At 43.0% G+C, this 17,898-nt stretch overlaps 2 protein-coding genes across 5 annotated transcripts in view; one reads left to right on the top strand and one right to left on the bottom strand.

The window, feature by feature from the left end:
• Positions 1-236: 236 nt before the first annotated feature.
• On the bottom strand, positions 237-9,239 carry Non3 (Ribosome production factor 2-like protein Non3). The gene is made up of 9 exons (XM_075696847.1): positions 9,139-9,239; positions 8,801-8,933; positions 8,698-8,735; positions 8,593-8,632; positions 8,350-8,508; positions 6,492-6,591; positions 3,546-3,648; positions 935-1,079; positions 237-488 (listed from the first exon to the last, which is right to left on the bottom strand). The coding sequence occupies exons 1-9, from the start codon at positions 9,168-9,170 to the stop codon at positions 279-281; spliced, it is 960 nt and encodes a 319-aa protein (XP_075552962.1). The 5' UTR covers positions 9,171-9,239; the 3' UTR covers positions 237-278.
• A 3,724-nt stretch (positions 9,240-12,963) lies between these two features.
• LOC142585825 (popeye domain-containing protein 1-like) overlaps positions 12,964-17,898 on the top strand; it is a 50,741-nt gene continuing 45,806 nt past the window's right edge. For 2 of the 4 annotated variants that reach the window (XM_075696848.1, XM_075696850.1), the window contains exon 1: positions 12,964-13,504. The gene's annotated coding sequence lies outside the window, so the exon portion shown is untranslated. Of the gene's footprint in view, positions 13,505-15,288; positions 15,417-17,898 lie in introns of all 4 variants that reach the window. The other 2 variants (XM_075696849.1, XM_075696851.1) reach the window with 2 other exon arrangements.

Here is a 17,898-nt window from a genome sequence, read left to right on the forward strand (position 1 = left end):
ACATGCATATAGCAAACACAGAGATATTCAAGCAATTCTGTGGATGTACTTGAAAGGTGATCACAAAGGACATCCTTTGTGAGCCAAGTAGTGGACTAGTGTTGCTACTTGTTTAAATGAATTGGCAACAAAAGTTGCTTGGAAGGTAAAAGGCTATACACTTTGTTAATAGTTATTGAATTATGTAAAGTGTTTGAGTAGCAATCTCAAGTACAAATAGCTAAAAACAGCGTGACTCCTTTTCGTTGTGTATTTACATCCAACAAACTGGAGACAATTCATGTATCAACAGCCATCTCTGTGTCTTGACTGGCCGAAGCTCTTGCTGTGGCTTTCCTGGCAGCCCTAGCTGCCTTCTTTTCTTCGGGTGTCTTCTTGAGGCCTTTGAGCTTCCTAGTCTGCAATTTGCCAAAGTCTTGCTTTTCCATGTGAATACGTCCCATTGTGGCACCCAGCGCAGTCTTCTCAATGTTCTTCTTTTTCTTGACCTGCACAAAGTCATGTGTTGAGCAATTAGACTACTTGCGGGCAGTTTCATGAACCTAAACATGTGATATAAAATTATATTTGTAACAGTTGTCACGTTAAACTTGTGCATGCCTACAGAAGATGGGATGTACTTTATTGCTGCACTGCACTATGTAAATAACACTGTGCCTGGCACACCATACTTTTAGCCATGTGTGAGAGTGTGTAAGACTCATGAAAATCACTAGAAGCTTCTGCTAGAAAATTTTCATAACGATCCCATTATAGGGCATGGGAACAGCACAAAAAACAAGGACAGGGGTAAGGACGCCACACAGCGCTTGTACAGGGCCCTTTTTGTCTCCATTCTCGTTTACTGTGCTGCTCCATCTAGCCAAACATGGCAACCTTTTGCAATTCTGTTAGAGCAACGAATATATAAGAAAATTTATGAAGAGCTGTGCACCTTGTTCTGCTTGGGCTGTCTTCTTGCTGTCTTGAACAAGTCATCAGATGCAATCTTAGTTCGTCTGAGGGTTAAGTCTGCACGGGGGCCAATTTCCTCCAGTTCAACACGAGGAGTCTTGGTTCCAGACTTCTTTAACAGCACCCTGCATGCAGTAATGAATGTATATTAGTCTGTCTCTATACACTAGGTCTGTAGGACTGGCCTGTGAACAAAACACAGTACTTATAAATTCTAGGTATACACTACATCACCAACTAATTGTAAGTATGATTATAAAATGCGCATTAAAGCACATTTACTCCTACATGTTCTGATATCAGTGTGAATGAAGATAATGTGAGCACAGAATTGTGATTCCAGGAAGAACATCGAAGCCTGCAGCTGCATGAGCCTTACGTGTTCACCACACCAATGCCTCCTTTACTAGATGCCCGCCGCATCGCTCGCTTTCCCATTGTAGCAGCGGTTCCCTTAGTTGAAGTTAGTTCAGCATAAATTCCGTGAGGCGGTGCTTGTTGCCTTTTCAACTTGCAGCGGATGTGGCAGCGGTGGCTGAATGCATCCGCCGGCGCGTTATATGCGCGGGCGTCTGTTAGCGAGCGTTATCGCGGGCCTCCGAGACGGTGACAGATGCCATGTTAATCTCAGAGGCCGCAGCACGTGATCTAAGTGCTAGCCATGGGTGTTAGCCATGAGAGGTGCTCGTTGCCTTTTCGCAGAGGAGAGTAAAGGGAGAGGGCCTGAAACCGAGACTACCGAAAAACGCGGCAGGCACCTAGTAAAGGAGGCACTGACCACACACACACTAGACTTGGTGACTTACTTGACTGCCAGCCGTTGTGCTTGCAGAGGCCCTCACAATGTTATAGCAATGCGAAGGACCCTGTTGGCCACTACTGCATCAAAGACACTGTTTTACTAAAATCAAGTGATATTCCCATTTTCAATAAGGCTATATGGGCAAAGCATCCTTGTTTCACTTTGCAGAGGAAGTGCTTGCCCTAAAGGTAGAGCCACCAAACTTCCTGCCCTTGCATCGAAGTCAATCCTGAAACTCACAGAAAACTTCAAGCCCTAAATCTAAGTGGCTCCACGGACATCACTATGGCATTTGGGTTACAATATATGGCTAAGTGACCATGGTTGGGAACCAATTCAGTGCAGGTTTGCCAAAGCTTTTTGAGAACTAGCTTCCATGTGAGGTGTGGTAGTAAAACGTTAATTCTGATTTCACAGGACTGGAAAAGATGTCTGAGTTAACTAAAGGGTGTATTATCGAATGGACCATGAAAACAACTAGCATTTACTATTTCAACATGCTTTTATTTACTAATTTTGCAAATAGCAAATTTTTGCACAAAATCAGTGCAGAAAGTCAAGTTCTTGTCATCTTGTGATTGACAAGTTCTCACAGGTGTGACAGCTGCGCAACTTCTTTAGCATTGCGGTAGTAGTGCGAGATGCATGTCTTTATACATGCAGACATGCTTTTCAGAACCATGTACACATCCCGGTTATTTTATTGCCAATGAGCTGGCTGGCAATAAAGATAGGCAAGTTTGATACCAGCACGTCAGTTGCATTAAAATTACTTTTCATCCTTGATGGCTACAATGGTGTTTGCGACACTGTATGGGTTGCTCTGAATAAAAATGAAGCCAGTGCTCAGCGTAACCACTGCAGACGAATCCACAGTCTACATCGTCACGGCCACAGATGGCACGCAGTCATAAAGGAACACAGCCAATGTGATGCCGTGCGTGGCGCTGAACCTCTACGAAAGAAAAGGCATGAAGCGTGCCTGTTGTTCCCACGTGGTTCCAGCTGATGACTGTGGCAATGCAGACTCCACCGCTTTGTTTTGGTTATGTGTTAGTTGTGCTTCTGCTTGATGGCATCGCTTTTGCAACCCTCGGTGTGCTCCAGGAGTTGTTTGAATCTATCAGTGTGCAGCCAAATACATTCAAATTAATGAGAGTTTGGTGCCATTAAACAAAGCGTATGTTTATACTTATGGGGACTATAGGGTGAGTAGGAAATGTAATTTTGATAATTAATGAGCATCACATCGAGATTTGGCTATGTGGAAGTGCTCCGGTATCTCGTTACAATGCTGGAGCACAGAGTCACCACTTCCTTACGGACAGAGTCTCAACCAGGCTGCAGAATCTTACTAAGGAGTAGAGCTTAAATTGTATCAGGGAGGTGGCAAATGGGTGGTGATAAGGCACCAGCAGACTGCTCTCGAGCAGCACTCATCTGCGCCGATGGCAACACTACCTGGTATGCACTGCTATCCTAGAGTGACTTGGATTCGTCTGATAAGAGTGATGTCCCTTTAACTTCCATATTGCCCACATGGAGCTTACAGCAAATCACTCTCTACCACATGAATACTGCTTAAGCAGAGTTGTAAGTATTCTTTTCCGCCGGCTCTATACTTCTTGCCATCTGCATCAACCAATGGTCACTCCTACTAAAGCTTTGTTTGAGTCGATGACAAAGGGCAATAAGAATAGGAAATTTAAGTAATAGTTATGAGATACGTCCCCCTACCTACATGCCCTTACCATCTATACCAGCAACATAGAAAGCCAAATCATCTTACTTATAGCTTCTCAATGTTATCTTGTTCTCCACTGCAGTGAACATGATAACGTGTTCAAGTCCTTGTAGACTTATAGCCTCTGCTGTTTCACCTCGGAAGAAATCTGGAATGGGCGTAAACAAGAACATGTGTGTGTCAAACTTCAGATAACAGGCTTCTCAGCACCACCACATTTTTCTGTACAGCTCTACACCACATAGCCGATAGGAAGGAAAACTACTGCACATAAGGCCAAACAAATACCTGCATTCAGCGTGACAAGAGCAGAAAAGAGCAGGATGAGTTGTATAGGGAAACAATGGCACTGCAGGACATTACAATGCTATATTTCATGCAAATTAGGACATAAGGACAACGAGCGCTCTTGCTACAGTGAACCCCTTACATTAAGCTAATCAAGACCAAGCTTCATGCTTTTTATGTGTAGCACATTATGACAAATGAAGTCACATTCACAAATGAAGTCACAAGACAAATGTTTCCATGCTGAGAATTGTGTTCATTAGCTATCTGCAACCATAATGACAAGTGATTAGCCTTGTTTATCCGTGTCAGTACATGCAAAGGTCATGAAAGTGCACTGAACATGAAAGTGTCCAGTACTCTGAACCAAATATGTCCACAAGAAATCTCAATCCGTGTTGTGTGCTTATTGTGGCATGGAATTTTTTTCCTAGTGTTTCAAAGTATAGGACCTCCATTTAATGCAAAAAACGAAAAGTTGGAAATGCCGTGTCAGTACTCTCTTAATAATATAATCATTAAAAATCTTCTATATAAGTGAGAACTTGTTCTAATGGGCACACTTGTGGCCTGTAATAGCACCACAGTGGTTGTAGTATGTTTACACTAAGGGATGTCTCTGGCATGTGGCTGCTTACATCCAGTACTGTGCTAAGAAAAGTGTGAGGAATTCATAGAGACTAATGCTTACGTTTACTTTAACAGTATTATTATTATACACTGGGTTAATGGAGCAGTTTAATGTAGTTGCACTTCACTATCACTACAATACTCTGGAGCTTCGTGAATCTGACTACGCATATATGGAAGCAGTCGGTACAGGAGTCATTGGAATGATCTCTTCATCGTCGAGGATTATGTTTTAGCTAACTTCTTGCTTCTGCCATGCTCAAACCTGCTGTGCTTGTCATGCAATCTAACAAATCCATGTGTTACTAATTTCCCTGGACATATTACTTTACTAAAATGTTGAAGCAAGGCACTGTCAGTTGCCAGAAACGGGGGGGGGGGGGGGCACAGTATGTGTTACTAGGTACATCTGAAGCATGATTCTTCATGAAATAAACTACACTTCTTCCTGGTACTACACTCAAGAACAGAAACATCATTGAGGAACATGCCATCCAATATGTCACATGGTGTCTAATGTACAGAATGAGCATCCTATCCTTGCTCAGATAATTCCAGCATATTTGCTTAGTATTTAGCGATCTTTGTCAACCTACAGGTAATCAAACTAAATGAAAAAGACTGCTTCAGAATTGCTGTACAGCATATATGCTGCCCAATGTAAACCAAGTGGCACTACCAGCATGCTGTCTAGCCTTACCAGCACCATTTGTTTGCTCTGCATTATGCAATTGCATGCACAGCTGTTGTAATCATAGGAAGAAGTGTGATAACTCTAGTTTCTTCCAGGGCCTTGATAAGGAGTCAAGCTTTCTAGGATTCAGTAAAAAAACTCCAGTAAGATGCAAAGTAGGAACGCAGCAGTAAGTAGTTCTTGCTGCAGCAGCAGTTAAAAGCTCATAACAGGATTTGCCTCGCTCTGTTTGTAGCGTTGGCACACGTGTCATCATGCCGAGGCATATGCACAATTTAATTAGTGTACAATACTGATACCAAATCGACCATTTTACTCAGACAGCAGTTTAGAACTTTAGATAGAGCTAGCTTCATCCACATAAGCTGCCACAGCATGTGTCACTGTGTCGCTGCTGTTGTTGCTGCATACAACTGAAAGAGTTTGCAGCGAGTTGAGAAATGTTTTGCAGAAAGTTGCAGAAATTATAGAACTAACTGTTCATAGTTTCATAACTGCAGACAAATGAAAAGGTAGGGGAAACTCAGAGAGCACAAAGAAAAAGTTTACAGGCTTTATCAATTGCTCCAGCTTTAAACACATCTACTGCAAAGTAATTTCTGTGCAGTGAATGTACTTAGAGCTGCAGGAATTGATGAAGTGGGCTGACATTTTTGTTCATGCTCTTTAAATTGCTAGTTCAGCTGAGAAGCATCAACGTTGAGTTGATGGTTCTTGGTTTTTCGCGAAGTCTACGTGCTTCACGAACCGATGCACTGAAGAGCTCACAACTGCACATGACAAACATGGTACCACAGTACTCCATCTCGGCAAGCAGCAGTCACACCAGCAGAACATAGACATGCACAGTCACATCATTAAATTTATGGTAGCAGTAATGGTAGCATAGTAATGTACGCTAAAACACTCTACAATAGCAGGGCCCATGCTATTATGCACACCAGAAGGTGCGGTTCAGAACTGAACCTGTCGAGTAATTTTGCTGAATTTAAGTTTTGTATTGGCTTGCATGTCAGCACACCACCGTCATGATTGTACGGCTATCCGAAAAAATTTACTACCTACAAGATTTGAAAAAAGTTACTATTACTAGCAGCCTTGGAACAAAGCCAGGTATGCAGATTTCTAGCCTTACAAGTATACATACGAACAACATAGTGTTATATGGTTTTGCTGGCTATGGTCACAACTGCTTATAAATGCATTATTTTCTCGAATCACATGGCCCATAAATTTTTTAGTTAACTGCACATGACCACACTGCACTTCTTTATTCTTAGTATGTTGCATCCGAGTGCAATTAGTTCTCCGAACCTCAATTTTTCATTTTTGCAAGACCAGTTTGTAGTGAAAAGAAGGCGCAAGTGAGAAGTATATACCTATGAAGAAATTCTTCAACCGTTCAAGATCCTTGTTTTGTTCAAACTGTTCACCAGCAAAAATCAGCATGGGCTTTGTGCCTACAGGTACTTTTGGGATCTGGAAGAAAGTAGGAAAACTAAAATAGTGCTTCACCTAAAACAGAAAGTGCACAATGCTGTAAAATGACTTGATAAGGTTGTTAATCAACTGTCCCAACTGTCAAATCAAATTCAGCCAGCATAATCATGTGAAACCTGATTTTCACTGCCTACCATTACACACAAGAAAACATCAATCACCAGCTTTAAGACATCCTTTTGTTACTATAAACCTGTCTACCTGAAATGAGCTGTAAGAAGACATTATCAGTATAGCTACTCTATATGGCTAAACTGGAGCACTTGTAACCCTAGTAGGTACCTTTGACAACTACCTAAAGAAACTGCTATATATAGACACCATAATGAAAACTAACCGAGGATGTATGTTTTTACAGTGTTCATAATAAGATGCAGGATTTTAATATGAACAACCCAAATTTCTTACAATATGACAAATTTTAAAAAGGGAGCGATGTTTCCTGCCACACTAACATATGAAAAAGTATAGACATACAGAGTTCACTTGGACAGCAAACATACAGCCCTTCATCAACTATGAGCTGTATGAGAAAAATACCTGTGCTGCAAACAACACAACCAATGAATGCATTAAAAGATGACCACCAGTGCTTTAGGTATTGTCCCACGTTGCTCTCACTTGTTTTTCTTTGTTGCACTAGTGTCTATCCATGTCCATGCGAAATGAAAAGGCTTTTCTAGCAAACATTTATGCACCTTGATTTCTAACTTCTGTATAATGCATGAATAGTGTCATGCATGAAGCATGAAGAAGTTGACCAATAGTGCGCTGACCTGGTCTTATGCTGCACATTTATCACCATACCTGCCAGCCTGTGAACTTCAAGCAAAAATCCTGTGACTACACCAAAAGAGAGGAAGGAGAAAATAGCATGTATTCCTTTTTATTAGTTCGCCTTGAGTGTACACTTTTTGATGGATACATATGCCCTTCATTAACGATCATTTGTCTTTAGACGCAGCAAACAAGTAGCAGCAAATGTGGATCAACAAAGACTGAGAAGCAAAAGATTGTTTTCAGATCACAGTGATTTTTCCAGTGACCTTGCTGTTGCCGATTTCACCTGCTTCGCAGTCTGTTTACGTAAAGTAGGTGCCTACCTAGTTTCCTTTCATAATCACAGAAAGAAAAATATGCTGATCGGTCAGAGCAAAACTTTGTCACTAACAGAATTTACCTTAAGATGGCAAGTTGGGCCAGTTGGTTAGGATTCATTGCAAGGTTCGTTACAGCAGAACACAAGACATGGACAAAAGGAAGGTATAAAACGATGTGTCATGCCATTTTATACATTCCTTTTCCATGACTTGTGTTGCACTGTAGCGAACCTTATGCAGAATTTACCTTTCCTTACGCTTGATGAAACATTCGTAAAATCTTCGAATGAGTCTGAATTCGTAAAGTTTACAGAAAATTTGGGAGAGTTGGTGGGCATTATTGCTGTTTTCTCATTACGCACAACAGTACCCACATTGTTTTTTTTTTTCTTTTTAAAGGAAATATGTATGTGTGTTATCCTTAAGCAAATATGTTAATGCTTCTGTCAGCTAACCTCTTGGTGCACTGCTGAGGTTTAACAGCTTGCTTTAATGTCCTCAAGGCAGCAGCCACATTTATGTGTCAGAGGCAAGAAGGCAGATTCACATAGTTCACATATGGCTCACAAGGCCAAGTACATTGTGCACGCGTGTACTGCTTAGTCACAAATGCAAAGACATGCAAGAAAACGATCACCTTGAAGTCCTCCAGTGCTTTAAAATCTTCCATTCCGAGTTCAAACATATCCAGAAGGTGTCCATCGTATGTCCGGCCGACAACCAAGTTGTTGGGCCGCTTTTTCGAGTGCGTTCCAAGCACAAAATGCGAGGCATCATTTTTCTGTGTCATGAACTCCTGAAAATTAATCAGATCAGCTATTTAACAATCACCCGGCTTTCTGGCAAGCAATGAAATAGAACACGAATAGGAATGGCTTACAAGCGCTGTCTGATCTTCGAATGGCTTCATTTCATTTTTCCTGAAAGGCAACAGTTTGTTAGATGGAAAAGCCACTAAAAGCTACAGTGCGATCATGGTACTTACTTGTTAAAGAATACTGAATGAGGTCTTTTCAGAGAACACTGTAAAGTGAAAACGACAGTTAGTTAAACGCTGTAACTGAAGAAACATATTTAAAGTCTCTTACTATATTCCTCATGGCTTTCAAGACTGTGTTGTTGGCATTGGACCCTCGGATGAATATCGCACTCTTCGTGTTTTCAACTAGCTTTGAAGCGCGGTTTTCGAGAAAACGCTTTCCTCTTTGCGTTTTAGGTTTTCTGAAAAGCAATAACGTCGTATTAAAGATGAATGACACGAAGCAGATGTTGAATTTGCATCAGAAATAGCACGGCAACTACACTGGCAAGCGCTTCTCAGGGAGCCATCGCCGCAGGACAATTTCTGTCCACCAATTATTCTTAGCGAATGGTTCAATATGAATAAATGACCTGTTAAGAGCTTCCAGAAAAATGAACTACGTACACAACGCCGGCTATTCCTGCCATTTTAGCCATTGATCAGGCACAGAGCGCACGCACACGTGCACAGATGCAAACTACAACTACACGGCGCACTGCACTTCGTATTGGCTTGGATTGGATTAATACTCAATCTAGCCGTGTAGTAAAATAATGAAACAAATAAAGTCTTATGTTTAATGTAGCAATTTGTACCAAATTTATACCGATTAATTTTATGCACATAACATTATACTATAATAGTTGAGCCTTATAAATTTTATATTTTATGTTTCTTTTTTGTTTACAACTGTGGTTCTGGTTTCAGTATGGTTAAGAAACAAATTTCTGGGGTTTTACATGCCATATTCTGATTCTAATTAAGAGGCACACCGTAGGAGAGGCGGGGCGGGGGAGCGGGGGGACTCCGCATAATTTCGACTACCTGGGTTTTTTTAACGTGCACGCGATGCACGGTCGTTTTTGCATTTCGCCCGCATCTATATGCGGTCGTCGCGAACGGGACTTCATCCTACGATCTCGTGCTTAACAGTGCAACACCGTAGCCACTAAACAACAAAGGCGTTTTCTTTTTCTCGCTTTATTACATGGAATCATGAGTAGTGTCACGCGAAAATTGGTTACATTACATTTAGACACACATGAAAAACAAATCCACACATGCTACGCATAGACTGGGAATCAATCGCAAACTTTAGCCGCTGAAGTCGACAAAGGCCTCCATACTTCCAAGCCAAAGTTGAGATAGTGCTCAGTCAGCATACGCTTCTCTGCTAAATTTGCGTCATAAATGTTGCGTAATTTTTTTCATGAGCTAGTCTTGATAAAAAAATCACTTTACATCAGCAGTTACATCAGCAATAACTCCGTGCTAGCGCTGAAGAATCGGCGGGTTTCGAAGGATGCGATCATTAATAATAAATTAATTAATTAATAATTAAATGCCTTCCCGATCACTTCTTCCTGCTGCCAAAAAAAAAGAGAAAAAGAAGTCTAAGTCCATACCTCGCGCATAGAGTTCCTTATGATTATCCTCTATGATCAATAGTAATATTACTTGGACAGCAATATATATCTATCTATCTATCTATCTATCTATCTATCTATCTATCTATCTATCTATCTATCTATCTATCTATCTATCTATCTATCCCTCCATGGAGGAAGAAAAATATATCTATCTATCTATCCATCTATCTATTCATAGATAGATAGATTTGTGAGCGGGTAGATACCACACACACTCTCTCTGCCTCTCCGTGTTTTCGTGTGCACTTTTCCCTTAGCGCTAAATCTCCCCACCCCTAGTAAATGCTAAACAATCTCCTTCTCGTAGCTTGCAAGATTGGTGATGAACGCGGTTTCATCTTCGTACCAAACTGCTTTATCTCTCATCATTGCCTCCCTGCTTTCTCCTTATCTTACAATCGATTTTCGCGCTGCTCGTATTTCCCCTTCGCCTATCTTGTACTTCGAATTGACCTTGGAAAATATGAAACCTCGCTGACTTTGTGGTGCATTTGAAAGAGTTTGGTTATACCACGTTATTCTGTTTTCTCCATGACAATAAAGGGCACGAAAAATTTGAAATATTCGTGGCTTTAAAATTCGGTGAAATCATATCGTAATTGGCTGGTTATGCGCGGATAACAATTGCATGAACGAATGAATAGATGGAAAACGTAAAACTGGGAACAAACGACTAGTGAGTAATTTAGAAATCGGACCAAATGAACGGGTGATTACATTCAAAAGAAATAATATAAGGGTGATTGAACGACTTAGACGGGGAGGAATTTACAAATATAATTGTAACAGCAGGAAAAATAGGATCAACATGATACGCGTTCTGTAGCTTGAACAAAATCAAACACAGCGTCATTACACTATGTTATTCGCTTCCTTTGTGTGTGTTTGCCGCTGCAACTATTGTGTACTGTTGGTATGTAATATGTGTCACATTCATCTTGAACAGTGTGTGGGTGGCATGACCACTGTCATGCGAATACTAAATCTGTCTTTTCCCTGCAGACCAAGACCCAATCGTGTCTGAAACAACCTTAGAAATAAATAAAATTAAATAAACCAGTAATGTCACTGGAGGATGCCTTCGTTGTTTTTCTGGGTGAAACTACGAAGAACTAAGCGTCACCGTCCACACCTGCCAGTGCAGGTCCAAGCGGTGTTTCACCGGTTCTCGTTTCAAAGAGCGGGATGTCGGACAATGCAGCTTGCTGTAGTACATAGTCACAACACAGATACTTTGGTTGTGTTTTGATCGCACCGCTGGTGCGATCGGTTGTTGGGAACTCGGCGCTGACGCCTGTGGTTGTACCTGGGTCGCAAGCCCCAAGGGTAGCGTTGGCCTGGCGGCCTGGGGTACAACTGGAAGCATCCGAAGGTCCCGGCAAAGCATGAGTCGACTGGTAACAACAAAACAACTTGTTTATTTTAACATCGCAAAGAGTTGGCGGTCAGGTTGACCGAAGTAGAGAGACGGGAGAGCACTTTACTCAACAGAAGAAATCGGAGCCCTCCCTTTGGCGTCCGGGGGCAGCTGTTTTTATACTCTCGCAGTTGAGGGCAAGAAGGAACCCCTCAATAGACGAGCACGTGAATGTACAATGGGCTAATGGTGACGCACACTGTCGTAGCGCTGCCGGTCGGGCACAATGACTGTAATGAGAGGGTGATCCCTGCTTTCGCATCGCCTGGTTCGGGCACAATGACTGGAAGGAGAGGGTGCCCCTGCTGTCGCATCGCCTGGTTCAGGCACAATGACTGGAAGGAGAGGGTGATCCTTTGCGATCGCATCGCCGCAGTCGCGCCTGGAAACACCTGGCGGGGAGCGTTGCGGCGACGCCGATCGGGCCAAAATGTCTGCCGCCCCGCCGCAGTCGCGCCGGCAAAACCACGTGTCGCAGGCGAAACGCAACAGTTGAGACAGCAAGAAAAAAGTCGAATAAAGCGAAGATTCGAATAAAACGAATTGATTATATTGAAGACTCGCAGTGAATAATGATTATATAATTAGATGAATGACTATAGTACACTTTCTTAATTAGTCACATCAGTGTTTGTCCACGTTCATGAGACACACAGGTAATTACCATGGCATTATTAATGTCAACATGGCAGTTGACAAACACTGCTTATACAAATAAAAGGTAGAATTACAAGCGGAAGCAAAAGTAGAAGCAAAAGTAGAATAAAAATATATGGCAGGCACTGCATATGCTGACACAAGAACACTTTTAAAAATGGACTGCGTTTGAACAACTGAATACAAAGTTGTGCTTAGACCTATATGAAAGTCGGTAACGCTTGGGCAGTGCATTTCTTAAATTCAACATGAATATAAGGAAAATGCTTGTGGGAAAACTTGGTACAATATAGCCAGGCGGCCAAGCACATCTGTGTGTCTTGTGCGATTATATAGGTTTGCAGCACAGTCAACGTTTAGGTGGCTATCAATGCATCTGCTGTTACCTTAAGAAAAGTGCCAAGGCCCTCAATTCTACGAATCGGCATATATATAGTGCAGTTAAAAATTGTGCAATGTAGCACTTGACTTTCACTTGTTTATACCTCGAAATTACACCGCAATCCCCTTAAATAAAAGAAACACTGTTGCAAGAAGGAAAAAAAAAGGCTGATGATCTTATTCTAATATAACTTCAGAACTTCCAGCCGAGTTTGTGGGCAATGCATTACCTTTCAAAATACAATTCGCACACCTCCTACGTTGTTCCATAGGAGCGCGCCCGTGGCGAGATTTCTTTGGCCATTTTGCTTCTTTACGCAACGGCGACGGAAGGGCGTTCGTGATCAACTGCTAAGCAGTGAAGATAGCCCGAGCTTCCAAAGTAACTGCTTGAAAGGCGCTCCCGATAGTATTGCGACAAGGCGCACCGAGCCGAGAGGGTCTTCCCTCATTATTTCTCGGGGTCGCGCACGCCAGCCAGTCGCCTCGCGCGCTGGAGCCGACGACGACGGTCTGACCGGTCGACGCCACGGCTGGAGCCGGCCGCGCACTGCCGCGGTCGATGAGCGTCAAAACGAGGCAAAAAGAAGCGAAGAAATCAAAATCGAAGAAGCGGGCGCTCCACAGGATAATCGGTGGCGCCGAGCCACGGGGCGCCCTCTGTCGGCGTCACGGAGAACCGCTGGGAGTGCCAGCGACCGCCATGCTTGCGCTCGGCGAGGGCTGCTGGCAAGCCCACAGCGGCGGCTCGAGCTGCGAAAAGCCAAGCCCGAACTCGCCTTCGCGCCTACTCCCAAGACGCCCTAGGCCTTCTTTGTTTCTACGGGGAATCGTGCTGTCGCCTTCGCAGCTCAGCTCGGGAATTTAGGTCGTCGCTCTGAGAGAGGTGAGTCTCTTGCTTCGCTCGCAATTACCTGCTTCGGGAACTTAACGAAACGCGTTGACATATAGGCGGACCGTGCGTGGTGTGCGTGTGTGGTGTCTCTCTCTCTCAGTCGACGGATGCGCCTCGACACATTGAGCCGATACGGAGTGTGACGAAACAAATGTAGCGATCGTGCATCGCGTGTAGGGCCTTCTGGTCTCGACCTGTCTCTGCGCAGTATGCTGCACCTTTTTTCCCCCTCCCACCGGCGTCGGTTGAGAGCTTCGCTTGTCTCGTAAAGCGTGCTTCACCTCGGTGTTTTGAGGCGTGTAAGAAAGCCAGCTGAACCCGTCCCTTTCTTTTCCTTTTTTTCTTTCTTTCCTATCAAGAGCTTCATCAGAGGATATTGCTATAGTTTTTAGCGCCTTTAAATTGTGAGTAACCAATACAGCGAAGGTGGTCTGAATTGCTTCAGACAGAGCAATTAATAGCTGTCTTTCTGTTGCCAAGAGCAAAATCTCACAAGATACAGTCCGTGCCGGGTCGAGGACAGCTCATTCATCTATTAGCGAGCGCAGTAACAGATCATTCCACCGGCTCCAAGCTCCTGCAGCTGTAAAACGGGCATAGAGCAGCAGAGACGAGCGTTTGTAGGCCAAGAAAGAAAGCTGTGCATCCGTTTTTGTGTTCCACGAAATTAGTGTTCTTATAGACTAGAAGACGGTCACAGCGAGCGGCCTCACCATTAAGGCGGATGTGCGGTACAAACTTTAGCAGAAATTCTTGTCACTGTTCATTAGTGGCATAACTTCATAAATCAATACATTCTGCGGTAAGTCTGCGGGATGCGCTCAATGCAGTCGCCTTTCACCGCTCCATAGTCTAAAAGCGGGCGTTCGTTCGAATAAAACTCTATTTTAGCCTTGCGCAGATATAGCTTTTAGATCCGCTGTTATAATATTCTGTATACTAAACCTCGGCTATTATACACGCCTTTTGATAATGCGTATTTGTTCACGCACCTGCGTGTTTCATTCACGAACATGAGATAACAATCAGGGCAGGGAAGTTGAATGAGAAGTTCAAAACAATTCAGCATTCACTAAAACCGGGCAGAGCAAAAGTTGGGCATTTAACTTCACCACGCTTTTTGTTGACTCGAACGTCATTTGTCTTGTGTGCATAGCCTAAATCCTGAACGTACCGTTTCCCTCTGCCGACTTTGCATGTCTCTACCCTTATGCATCAAAAAGTGAAATATAGCAAGATGATCTATTAATGGTGCCTGAATTTGCGACTGTCAGAGGTGTCATCAGTTCAGTTGAGTGTAACATAACGTAGCATTTTCTTAGGTATATTAGTTCGCTACTGCGCTAACCGCAAAATTACTTTAAAGTTGCTCGAATATGTTTAATGTTCTTGCCACAAATTCTGTTTCCGTTCTGCAGTTTGACTTCTCAAGCTTAAAATGTGGTACTGTGCATGGATAGCAAGTACGCAGAAAGATGAAGCAGGCCGAATAACTTTAATGTATCCTACTATAGTAACAGCAGTTGAACAACGGTAACTTCGTTGTCCAAGAATATATAGATAGTTAAAAAGAAATGCGGCAGGCAGTGTTAGCTATGATCCTATGAAACACAAAGCGACGTAAAGAAATGACAAAGCTGTTGTGAACAGCAGTTATAGAGTAAACAGAGCCAATCAACAGACAAGCTTTCTACCTATAAATAATCGATTACCACACGAAAGTTCTTGTTCCGTCTTCAAACGTTCGAATGCGTTGCGCATTTTTCTCGCCACAGGAGCGACAACGAGCATGACTACATGCATTCGCTGCGCTTATCCACAACGTCGTGGGTTGGTTGCAAACTGAAGCACCTCTTGCAGCTACGTCTGGGCACAATACATATGCATTTGCAATTCATTGAAGGTAAACAAGGGATATTGTGACAGCGTTATTTTGAGACACGTTGGTCGCGGCGCACGAGCCGGAGTGGGCTCCAACACGACGGTGCTCATTGCGTTCTAACGAACACGCGCACCTTTCGCAGCGAACCAATCCTCTGTTAATGTGTACGAGAGTGCTGACGGCAAAAGAATCGCTTTTGTTTTCGCGGGTGGTGCTATCGCAGTGAGTTTCCTGAGTAGGTCTGGGTATAGAGCATATGCAATTAAAAGAAAGTTTGCTGTAAGCATTCGTTGAGTTCAGCGAAGGCTGTCTTGAGATTGAATTTCATATAGTTTATTTCAATGATATTTTGCTTAAGGGCCAAAAGGCATTACATAAGGGTCCCGCTACCACCGAATTGAGGTAATCTGTATTGGTATTGTTTGTGCCGCAGCCACCGGTTATAACTTGATGCATTGTGCTGGCAAGAGTTCCAGCACAATGCTAACACAAATATTTCGTTTTAATTAATTGATACACTAATTATTTTCGGTTTCTTGTTTTTACTTTTTTCCCTCGGATAGAGAGGCACCGTGGGTCTAGGTTTCCGCTGTACTCTGCAAGTCTCTGTGGCCGATGATAGTCGTGGAACAAATCTAAGCGAAATGAATCTTGGAATTATACCGACCTCCCTGCCTGAAGCTTACGAGGCTGTTCCGGTTGTAGTGAATTAGAGAGCCGTACACGGCAAAAAGAAAAAAAAAAACGGAAAGCCACTTTACACATACAACAGAAATACATATTCAAGAAATAACGAAATAAAAGCTCCAGTAAACCTAAGCAGCTAACACAAGAAAAACTAAATGAAATACCGGGATTAGTTAGGCTAGGCACGCAGAATTAACGTTTCATAACCTTTTAAATCGGTAACGAAAGAGAAAATTGGTTCTGCTCGCTTGACATACGACCCGGGCTCCTTCTTTCACTATAGAGCGAGGTGTGGGGCGTACGTCTATCGGCGCATACGTGGACATAATTGTCACGGCGAATAATGAGAATGTGCATCCGCGATCACTCTGCGAAAAGTATTACAAAAGGGCACGACTAAATGCCGAAGCGTAGGGTTTGAGCGCTCGTTATTTTGACTTCCCTATAGTAAAGAGCAAAGAGTTAATAGGCGAGAACAATGCAGTGCTTTTCGCTCAGCGCATTTCAAACAAAAGCCGCACTTCATTCAAGCGGCACGAATGCTTCCTTCACCGTGAAAAAAAAAAAAGCCCGTCTCATACCAGGTTTTTTACGCAATGCGTTCGAAAGTCCCTAAAATGAGGGAAGCCGAGTTCGTTAAGTGATTTACTCTGGATTAGTTTTACCACAGAGGCACACATGTTAAGATGACCTAGCGCGATCGTGGCTTGATAAGGACGGTCGCTTGATACCCGCGTGACGGTGAGGCACAACCAGTAACGACTTACATGGATGGGCGTCGACTAATGGCGTGATGCTTTGCACTATTCAGTTGTTCAGTTTCGCTTGTTTGTGTCGAATTGGTAGGAATAAATTAGGCTGTAAAATTAGTAGCGTCAAAATTTTTTTTTTAATTTCTGAAACAGTTATGAGCTCCTCGAACAGCGCACTTCACGTTTTCCACTGGGACCAATTGCATGGCTCTTTTGTTTATATATAGAAAGATAATTAATGTTACTTACATAATCACTTTTTTGATTACTACATCGAGTAACGTTAATATGTGTGCCTTTGTAGCAAAAGTAATTCAGACAAAATCAGTTAATTACCTCAGTTTCCCTAAATTTAAGGAATTTCGAACGCATTTCGTGAAAAAGGCCGGTACACCAAACTCGCGGAAGGAATGAGTGCGTTTCCGAGCCTCAAAAGAAGTTTAGAAGAAAATGTCGCAACGGAAGTTTAAAGACAGGGTATGCAACTTTTCAATTGTGAGGTACGCTGCTCTTTCAGCCCTTATACGCACTATCATTATTCGCTTACAAGAGAGAGGAAAAAAGGGGGTAACCTTGGAGCCCGCTGTAATATTCATGTAGCCTAACGAGCGATGACTACGCCGCGCTTTACAAGAATAAAGACAAGCGCAAGTCTGACCGTATCACGGGGCGTGTACTGCACACCGGCTCCTTTCACTTATTTTTATCCTCTCTATTAGCCACACATGTTCCATGGACAGAAAAAAAGTCGGGGTGATCGCGTATAACAACAACGACGTTATTACAGTGTACGTTTGTGCCGGAGAACGACTCGCTTTCTTGCTTATCTTTTAAATGCCTTTTGTTTTAAACGGTTTTGACGATTTGCGGCCAGTCGCCGACCGTCCGTCTTTTTTACGAAACTGTCCGTCTCTAGCACGCGCGCGATTTGCAGGCCCCTCTCCGAAGGAGGGAGGCGACGCTTTAAAATTCGACCCCCGCTGACGACAGCTGGCGAGGCTGAAGCACAGAATAGAAGAGCCAGAAAAAGAGCAGCAAGAGAAGCGGGTCGCGAACTTGGTGGC

This window comes from Dermacentor variabilis, chromosome 6 (genome assembly GCF_050947875.1).
Source record: "Dermacentor variabilis isolate Ectoservices chromosome 6, ASM5094787v1, whole genome shotgun sequence".
Lineage (NCBI taxonomy): Eukaryota > Metazoa > Arthropoda > Arachnida > Ixodida > Ixodidae > Dermacentor > Dermacentor variabilis.